General features: G+C 42.7%; 1 protein-coding gene across 4 annotated transcripts in view; it reads left to right on the top strand.

The window, feature by feature from the left end:
* Positions 1 to 24,981, top strand: part of NHSL1 (NHS like 1) — a 274,952-nt gene that overhangs the window by 110,124 nt on the left and 139,847 nt on the right. The window contains exon 1 of one of the 4 annotated variants that reach the window (XM_008953046.4): positions 15,499 to 16,501. The exons of 2 other annotated variants lie outside the window; for them this stretch is intronic. In XM_008953046.4, coding sequence (XP_008951294.1) covers positions 16,300 to 16,501 — 202 coding nt within the window. In that variant the 5' untranslated portion in view covers positions 15,499 to 16,299. Of the gene's footprint in view, positions 1 to 15,498; positions 16,502 to 24,981 lie in introns of those variants that run through there. One more of the 4 variants, XM_003827704.5, reaches the window with a different exon arrangement.

The following is a 24,981-nucleotide window of genomic DNA, read 5'->3' as shown; positions in this document are numbered from 1 at the left end:
CCAGCCAGTTATTATTGTTATTATTTTAAACTGTGTCTGTTTCTGGGTCCCAACTTTGCTGATGACCAAGCCCTGAGAATTAATTTCTAAGGATTTTATGGAGTACCTGCTAGGTGCTGGGCCGCACAGCAGTAGACTGCTGAGATGTGATTCCTGCCGCCAAGGGGTGAGCATCACCGCTAGCACATGACCTTTCTGGTTCTGTTTCCTCATCTGTACCATGAAGGTGTATGATGGGATTCTCTCTAAGCCCTTCTTGGGCCCCAAGGTTCTGTAACTTAAACAAACAAACAGTATAAAGTGTTTGGCTTAACTTTCCTAGTGACCGTGGGAGGCAGTGTCTGTTGTTGTGTCCTTCCTGATGGAGCCAGGTTGTGTCCTTTTAGACTCAGAGACCCATTGACCTTGGCATGTTCCATGGGAAGCTTCCAAGGCAGTGAATTTCAGGCTTTGCATCTGATGTGCATTTAAACACTTTAAAATATTAGAATCGAAAAAATGGCAGGCTTCTTCATTTTCTTTGTCTTTTAAATATTATTCTTTGAAACACAGAATCAGCTTTTAACTTGGCAGCTCTATCTATAAACAGAATGTAAACTTTCTTAAAGATCAGTAGTTCTTAAATGTAGGGTAGGAGGCTTACTTTACACAGAGCATGAAGCCTTTTTTTTTTTTTTTTTGACAGAGTTTTGCTCTTGATGCCCTCCCAAGTAGCTGGGATTGCAGGCGCCCGCCATCATACCTGGCTAATTTTTTGTATTTTTAGTAGAGACGGGGTTTCACCATGTTGGCCAGGCTGGTCTCGAACTCCTGACCTCAGGTGATCCACCCACTTCAGCTTCCCAAAGTGCTGGGATTACAGGTGTGAGCCACTGCTCCAGGCGCATGAAGCTGTTTAAAAACACAAGTGCCTCCAGGTGTGGTGGCTCACGCCTGTAATCCCAACACTTTGGGAGGCTGAGGTGGGCAGATCGCCTGAGATCAGGAGTTTGAGACCAGCCTGGCCAACATGGCAAAACCCCACCTCTACTAAAAGTACAAAAATTAGCCGGGCGTGGTGGCATGCGCCTGTAATCCCAGTTACTCGAGAGATTGAGACAGGAGAATCGCTTGAACCTAGGGGGCGGAGGTTGCAGTGAGCGGAGATTGTACCGCTGCACTCCAGCATGGATGACAGAGCGAGACTCCATCCCCAACCGAAAAAAACACACGCGCCCAACAAGAAACCTCAAACCCACTCTACCCATAACCTATTGAATAAGAACCTTTATGAAAGATGGCTCTGATGTTCAGCCATGGGTGAGAATGAAAGCACTGACGCAGTTTCAGTTGGGCCTGGCCCATCCTGTGTGGTTTGTTTTTGAGCAGCACCAGGCTGTCAAACACAGGGTACTCACAGTGTCCAAAGCCCTGTGCTTGGCTCTGGATCCTAAACCTCCACATGCTTACTGATCATCCCCTCTTTCACACTCTCCCCACTACCTTTATTAGGCTGGTGGCAGAACATTTGATGAGACTATTGATTTCTCTAGGTAGACTTTATTATGAAGCTTACCCTAGTTAAGTAAATTAGATTTTAATCTTTCCTCAGACCTCATTGTAATCTCATTTTGTAAAGGGTGTGTCTTCTGGAAGTGGCTGAGCATATATTGACATATTAATTCTTAAGTGGCTTTGTTACTTCTTAAGTGATGTTACTTACTGTACCTCAAGTGTAGGCTATACCCTGCTATAATTCCCTATGTGCTGAATAACTGATGTTGGACTATGTTATAAATTAAAGATTTTGGGCTGGGCACAGTGGTTTATGCCTGTAATCCCAGCACTTTGGGAGGCCAAGGTGGGCAGATCACTTGAGATCAGGAGTTCGAGACCAGACTGGTCAACATGGTGAAACCCTGTCATTACTAAAAATACAAAAATTAGCTGGATGTTGTGGTAGGTGCCTGTAATTCCAGCTATTTGGGAGGATGAGGCAGGAGAATCTCTTGAACCTGGATAGTGGAGGTTGCAGTGAGCCAAGATTGCACCACTGCACTCCAGCCTGGGCAAGAGCAAGACTCCATCTAAAAAAAAAAAAAAAAAAAAAAAGTTTTGACACTATTAACTTTTTCTTCTTATTTGTTTTTGTTTTTAGAGTTGGGGTCTTGCTCTGTTGCCCAGCCTAGAGTGCAGTGGCACAATCACAGCTCCACTGCAACCTTGAACTCCTGGGCTCAAGTGATCCTCCTGTCTCTGGCTCCCTTGTAGCTGGAACTATAGGCATTCACCACCACACCCAGCTAATTTTTAAGTTTTTTTTTTTTTGTAGAGACTGGGACTTGCCGTGTTTCCCTGGTCTTGAGCTTCTGGCCTCAAGCAGTCCTCCCACCTCAGCCTCCCAAAGTGCTGGGATTACAGGTGTGAGCTAACATTCCTTGCCTTTTCCCCCTATTTTGAAATGTAACTCATTTTTAACTAAGCATTTTCTTATCAACTGTAACCAGTGGTGTGTATTTTATGGAGCGATTCAGTGCCTGGTATTTTTCTTCTGTGTTCATTTTTTTTTTCCCTAGAAAAATTACCAGTGAAACAAACTTTAGGATGGAACATAAGAGAGAGAGAAGTTTGACCAAATTTGGAGTTTTCAATTTTTTAAAATTTTTCAGTCGTTTAAAATAACTGACATTCCTTATGAGGTAAGGTAGCTATATTTGTGCTATTTTTGTAGTAATTTCCTTTAACTTGTCGGAATTTCACACTCTCCTTTGAACCATTCCTTGCCTCACATCCTTTAGTGAAGAAAAATATGCCTCACAAGTAGGTGAAATGACACAAGTTGGTCACTTTTAGAATTGTATTATTACAGGTGAGACTTGGGTGCTCACTTCTTTTCCTCATAATTCTGGCATGAGTGAAATATCTCCCTGATGGGAAATATTTTCCTGATGGGAATCTGACTCTCAATCCCAGCTCACCTCTCGCTCCCTGTACACAGCAGGTGTAACTAATCATCTGCTTCCAGCCTTAGCCAATCATCTGTGCTGGTCCACCAGCCACATCTATTTCAAGGACTGCTCCTGCTGTTGCTGAAAATAACCTGTCAGTTACTGAGTGCTAATAATGTGCGTTTCTCACTTAGTTTTCATAACAGCTCTAAGAAATAAAGGCCCGGGTGTCTGTAGCATGCCGGGGTTCAAAGAGAGAAATGAGAGCCAAGGGTGAGTACAGCTGTTAAGGCCCTGTGGTCCTTACCCACACAGGTGCATTTTGCGGCAGCTCTGTTGTAGTTCTTCCTGTGTTTCAGGGAAATGCCTGCTTGGCTGGGCTGGGAGGAGGACGATTAGGAAGGAGAATGTCTGGAACAAATGTCTCCGTATGTGCTCGCCAGTCTCCATCAGTCCACTCCAGTCTGCCATCAGTGGAAAGGGCGTGGTGTTTACTTTGCAGAGGTACTTCGTCCTTCTTTGAAGTTCTTCCTGATGGCATATCTTCTATAGCATATAATGGTAATAGAAGTTGTCTTGATTTAACACACCCAGTTTTGGTCCTGGGGAACAAGTGTTTCAACCTCAAATTTCTGAGTGTCTGAGTGTCTTAAGTGTTCTTTAGGTCTTTTGTTCTCTACATTTCTCCTTATCGAATGAGTTCATTACTTTAAGACTGTAACAACAGTAATTGCACAGGGACCACTGAAGTAGTCATTATGAAATTGGATTCCCCTTCACTAAATAGCCCTTCTACTTATGGATTTTGATGACTGTCGGGAGAGTTGGCAGTGCACATGGCTGTAAAAAAGTGTTGAGCTGAAGAGAAAAACATACAAAGATAAAGTCATCTTAAATTTTTTAAGTTTTAAAAGAGTGAAATTTTAATACACAGTATGTGAGAGAAACACAAACAGCTATGCCCTTAATCAAATTTGCAGATTGAATATAGAAACATAGAGATCAATTTTTAGATATATCCAGCTGTGAAGTGTTCATTTAATTACACAAACAAGGTTGTAGGAAAAGGATCAGGTGAATTAGTTTATAAGAGATACCAAGTCTATGGTTCCTTTAGTTGCAGAGTGAGTGGAAAGTTTTTAATATTATTTTATTTATTTATTTACTTGAGATAAAATCTTGCTCCATCGCCCAGGCTGGAGTGCAGTGGTGCATTCATAACTCACTGCAGCCTCAAACTCCTAGGCTCACGTGGTCTTCCTGCCTCAGCTTCCTGAGTAGCTGGGACTATAGGCGAGCACCCCCACATCCAGCTCATTTTATTTTTTGTAGAGACGAGGTGGGAGGTGGGGTGTGGGGAGTGTCTCACTTTGTTGTCCAGGCTGCTCTCCTACTCCTGGCCTCAAGTGATCCTCCCACCTTGGCCTCCCTCATATGGCAGATTGAGTTGTTGCAGTGGGGACTATAGAGTTGACAAAGCCCTAAAATATATGCTCTCTTGCTCTGTATCTAATCAAGCCAGATTAGATTATGTGGGGGAATATCAAAGGAGGTCCAGTAAAGAAACTTGAGTTCATCTGTCAGGAGAGAGTTGAACATGACGATGAACAGCATATGATGGACCAGTGCAGTTTAACAAACATCAGTTTAGTGCTTACTGTATGCCGGGTCCTGGGCACACAGTGACAGAAGCCTCAGTTCTTTCTTTTGGGTGGTTTACAGTCTGGAATGGCAAATGCATAATTTCAGATGCGACGGGTGAAGCGCAGCATCTCTCTGCGTGGGGTGTTACGGGAACACATAGCAGGGGTACCTCGCATAGCCCAATCCCCGAGGTCAGGAATGGTGTTTTTGGAGCCTTTAACCCTTGGTAACTTGCCCAAGTAGGTGCCTATGGTAGATGAGATTCAGAAATATTCACCCCCTGCCCCCACTTCCTTGGGCAAGTGGAGTTATTTCCCTGCCCCATGATGCTGGGCTTGGGCACATGACCTGCTTTGGCCAGTGGAAAGTGAGCAGCCCTCCTGCCTAGGAAGCTTCTGCAGCTGAGCTTGTGCTCTCTGGTGCCATTGCCATGGAAAAGACAGGCTTGGACTGGCCTGCTAGTCCTAGGAGGGGGAGGGACACCTGGAGGTCACCGCCAAGGTGACCAGCCATCCTTTGTACCCAGGACTGCCCCCATTTTAAAACTGCAGTTCCATGTCCCAGGAAATTCCTCATTTTCAGGCACACGGGGAGAGCCACCTTGGAGCAAAGCCACCTTCAGCCGAGTTCAGCCGAGATTCACTGCCCTGCAGATGACCCACTAGCTTGTGAGAAATTGTAAGTGATGACTGCTTTAAGCCACTGGGTTTTGCAGGAGTTTGGGAGGCAGCAGTAGTTAAGTGATACAGGACCCAATAAACATTTGCTTATTTGAATGGAGACAGCTTCCGGCAGAAGTTTTGAAGGGTGAGTAAAAGTAAAGCCGGTGGAAAAGATGAGAAATGTTCCAGAGATGGAGGAGATAAAGAGTCAAGGGTCTGGAGGCGTGGAGCGTGGTGTGCCTGGTGGTAGGGAGGACAGATTGAAGGTGCACAGCCAAAAGCAGGTCGCCCAGTTCCCAGGGCATGGCAGTAGCCCAGGGGAGACACCTGCAGGCAGTGGCCCTCAGCAGAGTTAAAGGGAAGGCTCCTGACTTGGGGTTGGGTGGATGCTCAGCTCAGAACCTTAGGTGAGATACTTCATCACATTCTTCCTCAGTATCTTCACCTATCAAATACATCTACACTACCAAAATGGCAGCAGTGATCTGTCTAGAACAGGGTGACTGAAAGCAAATGGGTCATTATGACTATTTGCTTACTGGTTTCAAAATTTTTCGAAGTTTTTTTTGTCCCATCTCTTTTTTTTTTTTGGTCCCATCTCTTTTTTTTCTGTTCTTTAAAAAATATTTTACATTCTCATTCATGGTCATCCAGTTATTCCTCAGGGGAAAAGGGATTTTTTGGTCTTGAAATGGAGTGCCCTGAAATTGTTGAAGATTATTTGTAGTATTCCATTTACATATTCTCAGTGGTTTAAAAACTGCTCTTTAAATTAAGGCCACTTTGGGCCAGGCATGGTGGCTCACGCCTATAATCCCAGCACTTTGGGAGGCTGAGGCGGGCGAATCACTTGAGGTCAGGAGTTCCAGACCAGCCTGGCCAATATAGTGAAAGCCCATCTCTACTAAAAATACAAAAATTAGCCAAGTGTGGTGGTGTACACCTGTAATCCCAACTACTTGGGAGGTGGAGGCTCGAGAATCGCTTGAACTTGGGAGGCAGAGGCTGCAGTGGCTGAGATCGCGCCACTGCACTCCAGCCTGAGCAACAGAGCAAGACTCTGACTCAAAAAAAAAAAAAAAAAAAAGGAAGAAAAAGAAAAAGTAGAACCTCAAAATCTAATTTTTTTCCTCATTCAGAGCATTCTGATATAACAGAGTAGACTACAAGATTCAGAAAGTAAGAGCCTGAGGCCACACCAACCCAGTGTCACTGCATCACAACACTTGGTGTAAATGCTTGCAGATCCTGCTTTGATTTTTTTTCCTGAATTTTTTTTTTTTTTTTGGAGACGGAGTCTCACTCTGCCGCCCAGGCCGGAGTACAGTGGCATGATCTTGGCTCATAGCAACCTCAGTCTCCCGTGTTCGAGCGATTCTCCTGCCTCTGCCTCCCAAGTAGCTGGGATTACAGGCACACACGACCATGCCCAGCTAATTTTTGTATTTTCAGTAGAGACGGGGTTTCACCATGTTGGCCAGGCTGGTCTCGAACTTCTGACCTCAGGTGATCCTCTCACCTCGGCCTCCCAAACTGCTGAGATTACAGGTGTGAGCCACCGCGCTCAGGCCTGTGAAAAATTTCTCTGAGTTGCTAGTTGTTGGCAACTTAAACTGCCTCTACTCATTCCCTGTTAGGCCTAGTCTTCCAAACTTTTGCTTTTATGAACAACACCAAAAAAGGACTGATAAGGAATTAGAAAATTTGAAAAGTATGAGTGCAAAAAATTTCAGAATTCTTACAAAATGAACAGAAATGCTTAAAGATAGAGCAGGTTGCAAAACTCCCATTGGTACTCCACTGCATCAGTTTCCTACGGCTGCTCTAAAAAACCACCGCAAACTTGGTGGCTTAAAACAACGGAAATTTATTCCCTCATAGCTCTGGAGGCCAGAAATCTGAAATCAAAGTGTTGGCAGGGCTGCATTCCCTCCAGAGTTTCTAGGGAAGATCCAGTTCTTTGCTTCTTCCAGCTCTGGTGGCTGAATCAGTTCGATCTCAGCCTCTGTGGTCACATTGCCTTTTCCTCTTCCGGCTGAAACCTCCCCCTGCTTCTCTCTTTGAAAGGACACATGTGATTGCGTTTATAGCCCGCCCAGGGCTATATTAGCCCGCGCTAATCCACCATAGTCTACATCTCCAGATCCTTAACTGAATCATACCTATGTATCTTTTTCCCATGTCAGGTAACATTTATAGATTTCTCTCCCTCCACCCATGCTAATACTTAAAGAATTGGTGATTGTGGGGCTATTAATTTTCTACCAAGTTATTGTGTTTGCCAAACGATTGTGTTGGCCAAATTCAGTGGTGTACTGGAGCCAGCACGTACTGACTATGGGAGCCAGTTCTTAATTTCAAGATTTTAGCAGGCTGGTTGTTAAATTGTTGGTAGCTTGAAAGTGGCCATGGTGGGAGGCTTTATATCATGGAAATTGGCAAATATGTATTATAAGTCATGGCTTCCCACGTCCCTCATCCCCGCCCCAGAGAGCCAGTTTACTAACACACCACTGGTTGGCTAAATCTCCCGACCGCTAGAAAACTCAGCTAGAGAGTACATCTCATCCCGAAGAAATTACTCAAGCCCAGAGGCTTGCCTCAGCCTACTACTTGTTTCTTGTATTTCTTTTTTTGCAGTATGTTGAAAGTAACTGTGCATATCTGTCTCCTACAACACATTTTATACTCCTCTAGGGGAGGGCCCTATCTTTTGTGCTTTAGAATCAGTCTGCCTGGCCCATCTCCTAGCAAGAGATCAATAAATATTTGAACTGATCCCTGTAACTGGGCTCTTTGCCGTTTCTGGAGGTGATGCACATACTGATGCCTAGCTGCAATAATTCTAAATATATGTATTTGCATTTCTGTCTCTTTCCTTGTTTGGAAACGTACTCGATATTTTTGCTTCCTGGGTGCTCCTGATTAAAGAATTTTGTTACTTTATATTCAATTCTGTTAATAGATTATTAAAAGTAAGATTTATCTGCTTCACTGGAAATCACTGCTTGTATCAAAAAATGTGTCACACATATTTAGCATGTAGGAGTAGCACAGTAAAAGTAGGCTGAATTGATAGAATGTTAAAAGTCAGATATATTCGGTGTAAGCACTATAGAGCCATAGTGAGTATAGTTTTAAAGATAGAGTTAAATAGAATAAATGCTTTAGAAGGTCACATAAGGTCGATTGGAAAATTCTTTGTAATTTTTTAAACATCTACTAGGAAAAACTGATGTAAAAAAATTTTCCACTGGCACGGAGCAATTCAATTCACCTAGTAGAACCCAGCAGATCCCAGCCTGTGTGTGGATTATCAGGTAGAATGTAGGCTGCTTTTTGATTTGGCTCACTGTTGATTGCACTGGGCTGGTCTGGATCATTGGATTCTGAAGTTCTCGTGGATGGAAGCAGTGACGATGTCCTAATAAATGAAGAAAAGCATACGCCTATCAGTTAATAAGCTTCTTTCTTCCCAAAGTGAAACAGTATGGCCATATGAATGGGGTTTTATTATTAACCCTTTAATTCAGATTGTATACTTTTTGCCAGTTTATACATTTTACTTTTGCTTTTTGTGATTTAGTGATAAAGGAATGATTGCTATAAAGGCCTCATTATCTCCTTACGCTGAAACTTGTTGAGATCAAAATAAAAAGGTAACATGGAAATGATGGATGGTTCCATTTTTTTCACCCTGTCAACCAACATTGGCTAAATGCTGGCTGTGTGTAAGGTATTATAAGGCAGGGGTCCCCAAACCCCAGGCTGTGGCCTATTAGGAACCAGGTGGCTCAGCAGGAGGTGAGCTGTGGGCAAGCGAGCATTGCTGCCTGAGCTTCACCTCCTGTCAGACAGGCAGCGGCATTAGATTCTCATAGGAGTGCGAACCCTGTTGTGAGCCATGCATGCCAGGGATCTAGGTTGCACACTGCTTATGAGAATCTCATGCTGCTGATGAGCTGAGGTGGAAGTTTCATCCTGAAACTACCCCCTACCCTGCTGTCCATGGAAAAATGGTCCTCCATGAAACTGGTCCCTGGTGCCAGAAAGGCTGGAGACCACTGCTGTAAGGGACAGGAAGATGACAGATGAGCTTCCTGGCCTCAGGGGCATTATAGTCTAGCACTGTGCTAACTTAAACACAGTCTGTGCACTAGCATCACTTGGGCGCTTCTAGGAGTTCAGAATTTCAGTCCCTTCCCCAGACCTGAATCACACTCTGCATTTCAATAAGATCTCCTGTGATTTTAAGTGCTTAATACAACTTGCAAAAAAAAGAAAAACTGGTTGAGTAGATTAAAAAAATAATAACCACAGTGATCACTGGAGAGGCTATAGGAAAGGTATCAAGAACAAAGGAAGTCATGATTTTTAAAAAAGTTATTTATTTGGAATTTTATTTTGATCTCAGAATAAGTTTGCCCTTGGTCTTCTTATATTAGAAGAATCTCAAAGTTGATGCTGTTTTAGGGTTTCTTGTAATCTGAACTCCTTAGGTTGGGGACATTTTCTTGGTGAAAGTTGGTACAGATGTTGCATTCTTGGTTATGTACTGCTTACCAAGCCTCTGACGTCCATGTTCTCTGTCAGTGGCGGCTTCTTTACCAGCGACATCCTTTGTCCCCTTGCACCTTAGGGGACTGAGAACAATAATCTGCCATATTGCTTCTGTATCAAGTGATCCCACGGGGATAGTGCAGCTAAGGCTTAGGATGTCAGATCTGTTCGCCCTTTTCAGGCATGAAGACTTTGAAAGGTGGGAGTTGAGCTGGTGGTGATACATATGCATAAATGTTTGTGTTGAGTCTTTCCCTTTGAGGGGAACAACACTATTAATTCCGTTGAAGGCACTGTGGCTTTTAAAGCCAGGGTTTAATGAGAAGTCAGTGCTTTTCCTTCTTTTAAGTTTTAAAGCAGTGGTAGTTGAGGGCAACCTGAAAACGGGGCCGGCGCTGATTAGGTAATTAGCTGTGTTTTGCCTTCCATGACTTCTTTCTAGGGTACAATCACTTGTTTCATTCCTTGGTGGGTGGAAAGGTGGATAAAGGAAGAAGGATTTAATGTACTATGGGGAATGTGTTTGCTGTGGTCCTGGGGGTAATACGGTTTGGTTGTTTTGTTTTTTTAATTATAAATATCTGGCTCAAAGTATTTACTTTTGATATTGAGATAAGCTTTCATTATTCGTGTGTACAAATTACCTCATAGAAAGATTTCCATTTAAGTGTACTCTTAAATTATTCACAGGAGATGACAGTTGGAAAACCTACTGTACCCTGTCCTAAGCTAAAGGTCCCTGTGGGTTGTCTGGGTGATTCATGTGGTAATCTGATGAGAGGCACACTTCACTGCTCCCAACCCAGGCAGGGCCACTTCAGAACGTGACACCATTGAGAGTAGTCCTCTTCTCTGCTCTATGTGGTTCTCTTTGCACCTTTGTCTCTTTTCACATGCCTTCTGTTTATGCACCTCACTCCCAGCCAAACCAGCCAACCCCAGCGGCGCTTGCAATCCAGCCGTGTTTTCCCATTGATTTCTAACTTCAGGGTGCTGCCTCTCTTGTTTTCTTTGCTAGGTTTGACAGGGCAGGCAAGCTACACATGGAAATGAAAAGTCACAGTGCTCATTTGTGGCCTGTGAGGCCAAAAAACTGATGGCACTTGAAATTAGTTCCTATTTTTGGCTGGCATTTTACACAGATGGCGAGTAGAGCAATTACATGCCTGGTTGCGTTGAAAGGTTTGTCTAATCCTATATCCTGTCCTCTTTAACACTTTTTATTAAGTCTCCAACTTTCATTTATGATAATCTCCTTTTTCAGGATGCCAGTATATGTTGAAACATAAAATATTGTGTCTTATGGCAAGAACCTTCCAAACATATTCAGTCTATTCCTTTGACTCTTGGTGAAAGCATAGATAAATCTTTCCAAATTCATGGGCATTTGACTTAGGAATTCCCAAAGGAGATGATTCTAGAACTTCCTCTAGTAATTTATTCTGGTGCCTCCAGTTTTTATGGTTAAATTTTCCTTAATGTATTACGTAAATCATTTCTGAAATATATAGAGTAATATACAGTAATTTCTTGTCCCTTTGTCAGCAGTGATGGGTAAGTGACCCTCAAGTGTGGAGAACTAAGTATAAAAGATGCAACTGATCATAAACATGGTGTAAAGATCCACCTGGGGGTCATTATGCAGGGTCTGCTCCTCCAGCCATTTCAACCCTGGGGCTTCCGTCCCGCTGGTGAAGGAGGGGGGTGCTGGCCAAAGGCAGCTGCGACAAAGCCCTTCCACAGAGGCTCTGCCTTTTATTCCGTGAGCCCTCATTAACTCCCACTAAACATGTAATTTAAACAAGCCTGTTTATGTGATTCCTAAGGCCTGAAGCTCAGCAGTGGCAAAGTGGTAGGAAGGGAGCAGTTATTGGCACATGTGATGACAGCAGAAGTTCGAATTTGACAGCCTGACAGTGAGAGGGGAGGGGGCAGCCCAGCACGGTAAGGAAGGCAGATAAAATCTGTTCAGCACGTCTGTCTCACATGGGGACAAGGCAGTCTAATGTAGGTTTTCTTGGAGAAAAATAGCTACATTAAGATGTTTTCATTACTTTGAAGATTATAGCTGAAGTTATTTTTTAAAAAAACCAATTAATGTAAAAGTAGGATTTGCAGGCGGGGAGCGGTGGGTCATGCCTGTAATCCCAGCACTTTGGGAGGCTGAGGCGGGCAGATCACCTGACATCAGGAGTTTGAGATCAGAATGGCCAACATGGCAAAACCCTGTCTCTGCTAAAAATACAAAAATTAGCCAGGCATGGAGATGCGCGCCTGTAGTTCCAGCTACTTGGGAGGCTGAGGAAAGAGAATCGCTTAAACCCGGGAGGCGAAGGTTGCAATGAGACAAGATCGCGCCACTGCACTCCGGCCTGAGTGACAGAGTGAGACTCTGCCTCAAAATAAATAAATAAATAAATAAATAAATAAATAAATAAATAAATAAATAAATAAATGTAGGGATTTTTCCACGGCAGGGTTATTGTGAAGGTTAGCAATAATATACAGGAAGCTTTTGGCACAAAGTAGCCTTGGCCCTGCTGCCGGGATGGGCTGATTTGTATGGCTCTTGGGTTGATAATCCACATAACTAAAATGTGGGGTTCGTCGTGGTTGCTAAACAAATATAGCTTGAGTGAATATAGTAGCTTCTTAAGAAGCCCACTTAGGATGTTCTAAGCTAATAGAGTATATATCTAATATGCATAGTTAAGATCTAATTATTACCTACAAAGCTGATTTAAACCATTATATTCTCTTGATCAACAGGAACTCTAATCCAGTTGTAAAAGTAGTTAATTTATTTGACTTTCTTAGATAAATGAAGATTTAATAATCAAGGCCCAATATAACAGAAATATGGACTAGCCAGTAGACAGAGAATTGGTTATTATACAAACGTATCCCTAGGTCTTATGATTTGTGGGTGCACGGTTTCTGGAAATCTGGCAGACGTGGGCACTTACTTTGAGGGAGAGTCATGAGTCTAGTCCCTGAATGGACTAGTTATCGTTTTGGCTGATTGGCAGGAAATGTTCTTTTAGCTTCTCCTGTTAACCCTTTCCTTGAAGTGTACAGGGATGGGGGCCCTGGAGGAAAACACGCCAGTTACTAATGATACCAATTCACCTTTGCTGCTGTGTGTATGCACATTCCATGGAGGGGGAGTTGAGGAAAGCGCTTAACAGCACTTCTGGTAAATAAAAAATAGCACTTGGGCCGGGCACGGTGGCTCATGTCTGTAATCCCAGCACTTTGGGAGGCCGAGGCAGGCAGATCACCTGAGGTTGGGAGTTCGAGACCAGCCTGACCAACATGGAGAAACCCCGTCTCTACTAAAAATACAAAATTAGCTGGGCGTGGTGGCATATGCCTGTAATCCCAGCTACTCGGGAGGCTGAGGGAGGAGAATCACTTGAACCCGAGAGGCAGAGGTTGCGATGAGCTGAGATTGCACCATTGCACTCCAGCCTGGGCAGCAAGAGGGAAACTCCGTCTCCAAAAAAAGAAGAACACACGAGGTTTAAGCATATATATAATTTTTTATTTTGATTTATTTCTTTTGAGACAGGATCTCACTCTATTGCCCAGGCTGGAGTGCAGTGGTGCAACCACAGCTCACTGAAGCCTCGATTTCCTGGGCTCAAGCGATCCTCCCACCTCAGCCTCCTGAGTAGCTGGGACCACAGGCAAGTACCACCATGCCTGACTTAACTTTTTTTTCTTTTTTTTTTTTTTTGGCATTATTTGTAGACACAGAGTTTTGCCATGTTTCCCAGGCCGGGCTTGAACTCCTGAGCTCAAACGATTCATCTACCTTGGCCTCCCAAAGTGCTGGGATTACAGACGTAAGCCACCGTGCCCAGCCAGATATTTTTAAATTAAAAATGCAGCTGCAGGATGTAGAGAGTAGGGAGAAGAGAATTGTGTTCATTGTTTGGGTTCCATGGCTCCTTTGAGTGTGCACAGATGTGTGGCAAGGGGGTCTCGTGAACCAGTGAAATGGTAAACAGCATTTGGGGCATTAATGGATTTCTCTGGTGAGATGGTCTTTTTTTACTTTTCCTTTTATATTTTGAGACTCTCAAAAAGTGTTTTCTACTCAGAAAGAAGAGAGTGGATGTTTGATGTTAGCCACTGGTGTTATGCACAACTATTTTACCTTTGCCTTTATAATGGTAGTCATCCGGGTGCGGTGGCTTACGCCTGTAATCCCAGCACCTTGGGAGGCCGAGGCAGGCGGATCACAAAGTCAGGGGATCGAGACCATCCTGGCTAACACGGTGAAACCCTGTCTCTACTAAAAATACAAAAACAAAATTAGCCAGGCGTGGTGGCGGGCGCCTGTGGTCCCAGCTACTCGGGAGGCTGAGTCAGGAGAATGGTGTGAACCCGGGAGGCAGAGCTTGCATCATGCCACAGCACTCCAGCCTGGGCGACAGAGCGAGACTCTGTCTCAAAAAAAGAAAAAAAAATAATGGTAGTCAAGGTGGAGATATTATTGCAATTAATAACTGAAACAGGCCAAGAGCACTTGGTGATGTAGCAAGCATCCCTGGTAAGTGTGTGAATCTCTGATCCAAGTGGTGTCGGATGCAGCCTGGTCCTCATTACTGACTTCTCTGTGTGACATTGGGTATGAACATACTTTCTCTGGGCCTGAGTTTTCCTATCTGAAAATCAAGGAGTTTAAACTACGTGATCTCAAGGACTCTTTTAGCTTTTAAACTGAGGCTGCTTTGTAGCTTCTCCCTTAGTAGTACCTGTTCTCTGTCATTATTTACATGGTGTAATATGAACTGCCTATCTTAGTAACACTTTGTAGAACTTCTGACTGTCTTCTACAAGTGTTCCTGTCCCAGTAAGCTTGTAGAGCCTTCTTCCTAAAATCTCAGTGAATTGGAGTAGATGTATGATGCAAAATTCTGGTTTTAAAATTTTTAATCAGTTTATTTTCTGTTGCAGTTTGTTAATTTTAATGTATTTGATCGATGCTGAGTAAAGCAAAGTGCTACAGACCTAGTTCTCTACTCGTTGCTTATTTGCCTTACCCCAAATAACGCTTGGGAGAAGGAGATGCCGACCCAAGTCTCTATGATGGAAAGTTGCAGGGACTTTTAACACCCCTAGGACCGTGGAATTGCAGTAAGTTAGCCTTGGGTGAAATGCTACACCCAAATGCATTGCAAGTTGTGGCTCTAGATAGTTTGCAGAGGAGGCTCAGGGCTAGAGCCTGCAGCTAAGTGCCACTAGCGTAGCTCTCTGATGACTCTTTGTGATAGGATGATCATTCAAGGTTGGAGAGGAATAACCCCCAGGGGCTCCCAGTGATACGGCAGAGGAGGATCCAGCCCCACACTCTGGCTGCTGGTGACAGGCAGGAGTGACAGTAACAGGTACAATGATGGCTGCGTTTCACCTTTGCTGGAAGCTGGGAGTGAATAGCCGGGTCCGTTATATTCTCTTTGGAAATATACTTCCTTAAATGATGGACATTCCTAAATCCATCTAGGAATGTTGGATGTATCTATCTATCTATCTATCTATCTATCTATCTATCTATCTATCTACTGTATTAAGCCCCTTCTCAAAATTGTAGTTTCAGAAGTATAGTTTGATAATTCATAATCAAGTTCTTATTCTTTATGCCCAGAAGTCTGTATTCTGCACAGACTTGCATACCCCTAGCTGCGCTAAAGTTCAGAAGTTTGAGCTGCCACTGAAGTATTGACTGCGGAGAGGCGGGGTTTTCTGTCTCCAATGAGGTGCCTTTGGTGTCGGGAAAGCCTATCGTCTTTCGCAGGAGTGCTTGCTCTGTAATCCAGGCAATAGCCACGCAGCCGGTTTTATTGTTTGCGGAGTCCTGCGGCTCTGAACGAGCGCTTCACAGACGGGAAGGAGAGCAAGTGGGCGGTTTATGATTCTGCCCTGTGCTGGGGCGAGTGAGCTGAGCTCTTTGATTTCTCCCAAGTAACCGTGTGGGTGAACTGTAAACTGGGTGCCTGGCTTGACCCTGACTCTTTTTCTCTAGGGTGAGGAGTTACTTCACCAGGGCAGCTGGCTTTCTGCCCTGGTGGGGAAAGATGCCCAGGAGAGGAGTAGGATTACAATTTGGGATGCTAGGGACACGCCAAAGAGTCGGGGTGCCTTGGCTTTGTGTTTTGCAAAGTCCTGACAAGTGCTCCTGAAATGAACACGCTGCTTCATTTTTTAAATTATACTTTTATTTGTTTATTATTTTTTGGCCGTGGATATCGCGGATCTAGAAACGGAGTCCACAATGTGGCTAGGTTAAAACATTTTTCTTTTCTTTCTTAACCCCTGCTTTTCCCTTTCTTTTTAATTGGGTGACACAGAAGCCGTCTTTTTGGATAATGCGGTGCCTGACTGTCAGCGTTGTCTAAGAGGGAAACAGCAGGCTCGTGGAGAGGACCTGGGCCAACGCAAAAAACCCAGCGTTTTGTTTGCTGGGCTGTTCTTTGTCTCTAGTTGATTTTGAAAAGAAGATGAAAAAGGAAGGCTCTTCAGGTTCCTTCAGACTCCAGCCGAATACAGGTTCTCTCTCACGTGCTGTGAGTTGGATAAATTTCTCCTCCTTGTCCAGGCAGACAAAGAGGCTGTTTCGCAGTGATGGAGAGCTCTCGGTGTGTGGGCAGCAGGTGGAAGTGGATGACGAAAACTGGATATACAGAGCCCAGCCCAGAAAAGGTGACTCGATTTTTAAAAAATTTAAACATTTGAAAAAGTTTGTTATGTAGAATTCTTTGTTTCTATCACTCCCCCTTCATGATTTTTGCCCCCATTAGGAGTTTCTTTTGAAATGTTTGTTTTTGTATTGGAATTCGGCGTCATTTGTTGACATGTCTAAAATAAAAATGCTCTTCCTCAGCTTGAGCTTGTATCTTGTATCATTCAAAGAAAGATAAAGTAGCTGTTATTTGTTCTCGGCAGGCTCCCTCCCTCCATCAGGGCCACATGCTCATGTGACTTGTGAAAAGTTCAATGATAAACCACCCACCACCCTAGCTAGAGAGAATCTTCTGCCCTTATAGCAATCTGGGGCTAGAACGTGGAACTCTTGTGAAACTGCACTGAGAAAACTTCGGGAATCGTACATAGTCTTCTTGCATCCTTCTTCTAAGATTGAGGAATTACATGAATGCTTGAATTAAACCAGTGTTGGGCTGTGACATCAAGGAAAATGAACACGCAAGGGGCTTAACACTGATATGTTGGTCCCAAGGAGTTTCTGGATTTTTTTTTTCTTTCTCCTTTCCTTCTTTTAACCAGAGTTTTTAGATTTCTATCAAGTTTCTTTTCAGACTGACATTGGCTCTGTTCTCAGGATTAACATGTTTTGCCTCCAAGACGAAAAAAAAAAATACCAGTCCTGCTGGGAGAGAGGGAAACAGTTCAATATTTCTTAACACACCCCTATTTTATATTTAGATTTTCTGAATTCTTCCTCTTAGTGTGTGTAGGGACTGAATTGTTAAGCTCTAAAACGGTTTCTCCATTCGGTGCAGTGGGCAAAGCCCAGTAGGGGAGTGCTATTTAAGTATCACAAAGGAATCAAGTCCAGACATTCCGCGTGATTGTGTTTTCCCTGTTTATCACATTCTTCCCCATGCCAAGAGAAACCTTGCTGGAGTCTTTCAGGGACCTGTGCTTCCCCCTGCTTTGGAAAGCAAAACTACTGAAACGTGAGAGAATCAACTAAGTTAAATATGTGCTTATGAGTATAGTAATTATGTCGCACAGGCTGAGCGTTAATGCAGCCCTTCTTCAGGGTGAATGTGTGTGTAAACTATTTGTTCTTGTCTGTTAAACTATGGCACAAGAGGGACTAGCTAATAATCTTTGAAGATATCAGTTGTTTATTGTATCAACAAGGTGATCAACAATGAGCCACTGATTCTGAGCTTAAAAATGTGGGTTTTCAGTTCAAATGCTGTGTGATTGCCAGGCTTAGAAAAGGCATTTGTGCTTTCTGGCTGGAGTTGTATAGTTTAGTAAGTCTGTGAACTTTACTTTTCTAAATCAGGAATAAGCTGTGGTTTTGGTAAATGATTGGGTTGTAATGTTTGAAACAAAAATGTTTGGAGGGTGGATTCAGTAGTGCTGTGGTCGCAAGAGGGTATAGTTTTGATTCCTTTGGGCTTTGCCAAAGATTGCTTTTTAGGACTTGTTTGACTTTAAGTCAACCACTGTCAAGTCTCTGTTAACGACTGTATACATGTGAGCATGAGGCTGTAGGATTTCTACTGTAGATGCTTCATCTGAATTAGCATTAAAGGAACAGAGACTGAATTTGTGTGTATTAGTTTTACTTGGGAAATAAAGCAAATACTGTACATGTGACTTGTGGAAAATAAAGAAGTCATTGTAAAGGACATTGGCAACTTGTGAAGGGAGGACTTGCTTACGTAGCGATACAAAAGATTGTGCCCTTTATCCCTTAATGGAATAGGGGATACAGTAGCTTCATGAAGATAAATGGAAGCATAATATAGGGTGTAAGTTTATGTGTTTTTTTTTTAAATAATTGGGCATGAATGATATGATTTTTGACATACGGTGTCAGAAAGAATCCTTAAAAAGCTGCTTATACATCAAAATTCATGGCATTATATTCTGTTTTCGCATTTGACTTACAAAAGAAAATTGGCTTCCAACTTTGACATCTTGTCTCAGGGGGATGTTATAACAGTTGATCTTTATTCCACACAATTCCTTCCTTTGGAGAAATACAGAAGTGACATTTGTTTATGTGAGCAGATCAAAAGAGGAAAAGTCTTCAAGAAAAATTTTGCAGAAATGAAGTTTTTTCTTAGAAGCATCAAATAGGCTGAAACTCTAGCAAGGATTATCAGTCAATACTAAGAATGCCCAATGGCCACGTTAGGATTTGGTTGCAAATAAATATGCACTGGGAGACACATTGGTCTGATGGGAATGTGTAGCATCTTTTATATCTCTCTGCCCAAATCACACACAGCCTAATCCACCTTTCTTTCAGTTTATTCCGCAACCCCCCTAACTTACATTAACATTTTTTGATTTACACAGATTGCCAAAAACTCTCCCTCCTCCCCACTCTCTCGCTCTCTCTCTTTTTCTCTCTCGCTCTCTTTCTGTCTCTCTCTGTCTCTCTCTCTCTCACACACACACACACACACACACAACCATCATGCAGTGACAGCTAGACGTAGGGCAACTGTAGCTTAACAAGCCAGCCTCGCATCAGTGGTCCCCCTGTGGGAACTCTGGTTGGCGGGGGTCCGGTTCTGCAGCTCCTGGCTTTCTCCCTCCCCTCCAGCAGCTGCTGCCAGGCCACACTGCTTGCCTGTTCCCTGCCCGCTGTCTCCAGGTATGCTTTGCACCGTTAGCCTGCTGAGCTCCTACCATCAGTGTGGATAGTGTGTTGTATGACACACATTCAATTTCTGAAACAGAAGCTCTTTTAATAGGGAATTTCTATGCTGGATTGTTATCAGGAACATCAAAATAAAGTTTTTAAGTGGTTACCCTTATGGATATCTTTCAGTACAACAAACCCATAGCTTTATGATTTAATGTCAAGAAACTAAGGATAAAATTATAGTGCTTGATATTCTTTTTCTTTTGAGAATCTTTTTATACGATTAGAAGCTACTAGTATGCATTTTCTGATTAGACTACTGTTCCTGAGCTTAAAAAGTAATTACAAGATACATACTGATAGGTCCAAAGCAGCCACCAGTAAGCATCTGTATGTTTTCTTTTGTATGTGTGTTTGACAGCACACTACAAGTTTCAAAATTCTCTTGAATCCCATCCCCGTTTATACTCAGAGAGGTAAGAATGAATTGGGTAACAGCAATGATCAATTCTTATATTCTTAGTATGATATGACCCACTACAGTAGTAGATGATGTTTTGACTTAATTAGCCATACAAATCAAGGGTGTGAATCAGTATCTTCTTTATAGTAAAAAAGTGGAATGCAGTGGTAGATAAGACAATATGTAACTTTTCACGTGAAGTTGTGAGAGCATTTATTGGTGGAATCATTACTGAATACTATGTGCAGGATACAAAGAAAGATAGCACTCAGGCCCTGAAGTCATGGAGTTCATGCTTAAATGGAGAAGCAAATAAGACATCTAAAGCGGGGGGGTTAAAGAGAAAATGTAGGATAATTGTGAAAAAGTGCAACACGATGACCTAGATGAGAAGGTCCACATAAAGGAACTTTATCTGGAACATTTTCATGTTTTGCATGGTCTTCTAACTGTTAGCATTTAACTGAACAAGATTTAATGAGTACCTGCTGCTTTTCCAGCACTGTGGAAGGTCCTTGAGGAAAACTAATGACTAGTAGTATTTATTCTGTGCTTTCCCTTTCTTGCTCACTCAAATAAAACTAAAAGAGGTGGAATCATAATGGGGTGTCCGTCTTCTCATTGAGCAGAGCTTGTTTTGTTGTATCCCCAGCTCTCCATTTAGCTGGGCAGAAGCGTGATTGATGATCCTGGTATTGGCAGGTCAGCAGATAGAGAAGGTAATTGACATGCAAAGCCTTGCTTTGAACAATGTTTCATCCTTTCCTTCTGGACTTTATCGTACAGACTAGTAATGTTACCAGCTTTGAATCATTTGAATGTCAGTGTCCTCCCTTCTCAGCCACTATAAAAATGGCCAGAGAATGACCATACTAGGTATCAAGGGTAATGAATAATCCATATACTAGATAATCAATTTTTGAGTGTGGGAGTTGGATCTATTTAAAGTAATTTCATCCCAGTTTTTCTCCTAATAAAATAGTTGCAGAAAGCAGGATCCTTGCACATAATTAGATTACTAATGACCAGATATTACAGTGGAGAAAAATGACATGAAAAACCAAAAGCAGCTAGGTCAAAAGTCAAGATCCTGTTTCCATGTAAATAGCTGTGATCTATTTCTGATAATAAAATCCTTAAATTGGTGGGACTTAGGAATAGCTTCCTGGGCCAGGCGTGGTGGCTCGTGCTTGTTATCCCAACACTTTCGGAGGCCGAAGTGGGCATAACACTTGAGCCCAGGAGTTCAAGACCAGCCTGGGGAACACGACGAAACCTTGTCTCTACAAAAAAATAGAAAAAGTAGTCAAGTGTGGTGGTGTGTGCCTATAGTTCCAGCTACTCAGGAGGCTGAGGTGGGAGGATCGCTTGAGCCTGGGAGGTCGAGTCTGCAGTGAGCCGAGATCACACCCCTGCATTCCAGCCTGGGTAACACAGCGAGACTAGGTCTCAAAACCAAAAAAACATAAAGACTAGGTCTCAAACCAAAAAAAATCCTCCAAAAAAAAATAGCTTCTTTATGGCATTAAGAAAACCTAAGAAATATTGACAAATATTGTCAAGTAGCATCACAAATTTAAGAGTGAAACAAGATCAGTAAGTTTTATTTATTCCGACGATTACTACATATATCGGAAAAATAGCCAAAGGAAGTTGACCTTGGTGTCTTAACAAAAGAGATCAGTGAATGTCATGGTTTTCCTCTTACTTCCTACTGAAGTTGACATTCTGTGAAAGAGACACACAGTGAGTGCCACTTAATGTTTTCTCTGGTCCATTGAGACTGCCCTTTATTGACCTTTGATTATTATTATTTTTTCTTCTGAAGTTGGGACTCTGTTTTCTCACTGCCTTGTTTCATTGTAATATGTCTTTATTTGCAAATTAAATTGTTGAAGTTCGATTTAAATGATATTTTATCTAGTATCCTTCCTTTTTTAGTTTAAAAACTTTGTGCATTTGTTTTGAGAAGAGGCAATTAAATTATGAAAAATATGGTTTTTTTAAAATTATGAAAAGTATCTTAAGAGTGATAAAAAGAAGCAACTTATTGTCAGGGCTTGAGTTTGGAAGTGAGTAACCTATGTTCTTTTCCATTAAAATGTCTTTGCTAAGTTACGGAAACCTTCTTTGAAACTGATCTTTATGAACAGTTTACTTTTATTTATTTACTTACTTATTTATTTATTTATTTATTTTGAGACAGAGTCTTGCTCTGTCGCCCAGGCTGGAGTGCAGTGGCACAATCTCGGCTCACTGCAGCCTCTGCCTCCTGGGTTCCAGTTATTCTCCTGCCTCAGCCTCCTGGGTAGCTGGGATTACAGGCACCCGCCACCACGCCCGGCTAATTTTTGTATTTTTAGTAGAGATGGGGTTTCACCATGTTGGCCAGGCTGGTCTTGAACTCCTGACCTCAGGTGATCTGCCCTCCTCAGCCTCCCAAAGTGTTGGGATTACAGGCGTGAGCCACCACGCCTGGCCAACAGTTTGTTTTTAATAATTTTAAAAGATCCTGCATGTTATCTAGGGTTAATTTTTATGTCTCATGCAATTATTATAAAATATATTTCCATGTAATTTCAGGGTGTTTTGGTTTAACTATAACATGTTCTGTCAAATTAGAGGGGTTTGTTTGTTTGCTTTTCTTTTTTAGAAACAGGGTCTTGCTTTGTTGCCCAGGCTGAAGTGCAGTGGCACAATCATAGCTCCCTGTAACCTTGAACTCCCAGGCTCAAGGGTTCCTCCCTGCTCAGCCTCCTGAGTAGCTAGGACTTCAGGCACAGGGTACCATGCCTTTCTAATTTTTTATTTTATTTTATTTTTGTAGAGATGGGGTCTCTCTCTTTTGCTCAGGCTGATCTTGAACATCTGGCCTCAAGTGATCCTCCTGCCTTGGCCTCCCAAAATGCTGGGATTATAAGCCTGAGCCACCATGCCCAGCCTAGAATTTTTTTTGAAAACTACAGTATTTTCTATCAAATACTTCAGTTTAATTTCCTAAAGGTCTGCTGTATTTGCACCTAGATGTCCGTCCTCATAGAGCGTAGGCCCTCATCAGCTCTTACTTGGACTTCTAAATGATCTTCTGTCCTCTCTTGCTTTCTCCACTCTTGTTCCCCTTTGATCCATCCATGAGTCTACACTGTCTCCAGAGTGATCTTCCTAAGATACAAAAACCAGCTGGGACCGGTGGCTCAAGCCTATCATCCCAGCACTTGGGGAGGCCGAGGTGGGAGGAACATTTGAACTCAGGGGTTCATGACCAGCCTGGCCAACATGGTGAAACCCCGTCTCTACTAAAAATACAAAAATTACTCGGGTTTAGTGGTGCATACCTGTAATCCCAGGTACTTGGGAGGCTGAGGCAGGAGAATCGCTTGAACCCAGGAGGCGGAGGTTGCAGTGAGCCGAGATCTCACCACTTCACTCCAGCCTGGGTGACAGAGCAAGACTCTGTCTCAGAAAAACAAAAAACAGAAAACCCCACAAAAACAACGGGATCACCTTTCTGTAGCTCCCCATTGCCTACAGAATGAAGCCTACATCACTTTACATGGCGTGAAACCTTATGAGATCTGCCTCCGTCCTCTCCCCTGCAGAACTAGCATACAGACTCATTGCTTTTTCACAACTCCAGAAACTGGCACCTCCCGTTCCCTCTTATTCCCTGTGCCAGGGTGCTCCAGTCGCCTCCCCTGCCTGTTGACCTCCTACTTATCCTTCTAGACTCGCTTTAAAACTCTGTGAAGTCTTCTCTAACATCCTCAGGCAGAGCTGATGGCTCTTGTCTGCTTGTTATTTCTCTGCCTTCTTCATTCCTCTCTAATCGTGTTTATCATACACTGGCTTATGCTTACTTGTTTACTTGTCTGTGTCTTGAACTAGCCGTGACCTGTTTTAGGATGGAGACTCAATCTTATTTATTTATTTTTTTAATCCCCAAGGCTAAGTGCTCAATAAATGGTTGCTGAATGGGTAAACTTAACACATCTGGGACTCGGTTAAATGGTGCTTTGTGCACAGGCTAATGTGCTAAGCAAATACTTTCTGAATTTGGCTTAGTCCGGCCAGTTTTTGTATTTTTAGTAGAGACGGGTTTCACCATGTTGGCCAGGTTGGTCTTGAACTCCTGGCCTCAAGTGATCCACCTGCCTCAGCTTCCCAAAGTGCTCGGATTACAGGCGTGGCTTGAGCCACTGCCTGTAATCCCTGTTTTGGGAAGATCACTCTAGAAACAGTGATGGATCAAAGGGGAACAAGGATGGATCAAAGGGGAATGAGGATGGATCAAAGGGGAACAAGAGTGGAGACAGCAAGAGAGGACAGAAGACCATTCAGAAGTCCAAGTTTTAGGTAGCACTGTATGCTTATTACCAGTGCTCTCAACTCTGGACTTTTTTGAGTGTAATAAAAGAGAGGGTTCTGTTTGTGGGAACATAATTTTGATGGCATACTTTTGGTGTTTTCTGTTGCTTCACTCAAACTATGCATGTATCAAGCTCTTTGGATAAAAAAAAAATTTGATCAGGGCTGTTTTGACCAATTAGTAAAGTTGGCTTTAGTGAACAGAGTTATGGAATTAACGATGCCAAGCCTGATAAGGAGAAGCTCCATGGTGCTAATGCAATCTTTTCTTAACTGGTTTCCCTGCTTTCACCTTTGTACACACCGCTCCCCTCCCCACCAATTGGTCTGATCTTAACCTAGCAGCCTCAGTGATCCTGTTAAACCTCAAACATGAGTCATGTGTAACTTCACTGCTTGAAACCCTTCAGGTGCTTTCCTTCTCCAGGGAGTTGAATAGCTAAGCCTTGACAATGCTCTCTTAAGCCCTATACATTCTGCTTCCCTTACCCCATTGCCTCTTTGTGCTTCCTCCTCACTCTCTCCTCCACACTGTAAAATGGGATAATACCTATTCATCATACATGCATACCAGTAGCAGGTACAACTTATTTATTGAATAAATGAATGTTTGTTTTATAGATATGCTGTAAGCCTACAAATTCGATCTATTGTATTTAATGATACTGGCCATTGGATTGATAATCTCTTCACTATCAATAGTCAGTTGAGTCAAAAAATGTCTTTATCCTAGTGTAGACTATGCTATTATCTAGAATTTCCAGTTGTGGAAGTGTCTTTGGAGTGCTTGTATAACCTAGGCAACTCAAATGGAACCTATCACTTCCTTTACGTAATCCTTCAAGGAATTGGTATCTCAGTGTTGACGTCAAATCCTGAAATGATTAAAATACTAAATTGAAAGTCATGTCTGAATCAGTCGACCTATCCATAAGCTTAACAATAGCTAATATTTAGTGAATGTTTACCGTGGTGAGACACTATTATTAAAACTTTACA

Source organism: Pan paniscus, chromosome 5 (genome assembly GCF_029289425.2).
Source record: "Pan paniscus chromosome 5, NHGRI_mPanPan1-v2.0_pri, whole genome shotgun sequence".
Classification (NCBI taxonomy): domain Eukaryota; kingdom Metazoa; phylum Chordata; class Mammalia; order Primates; family Hominidae; genus Pan; species Pan paniscus.
This window is presented reverse-complemented; position numbering and strand designations above follow the sequence as displayed.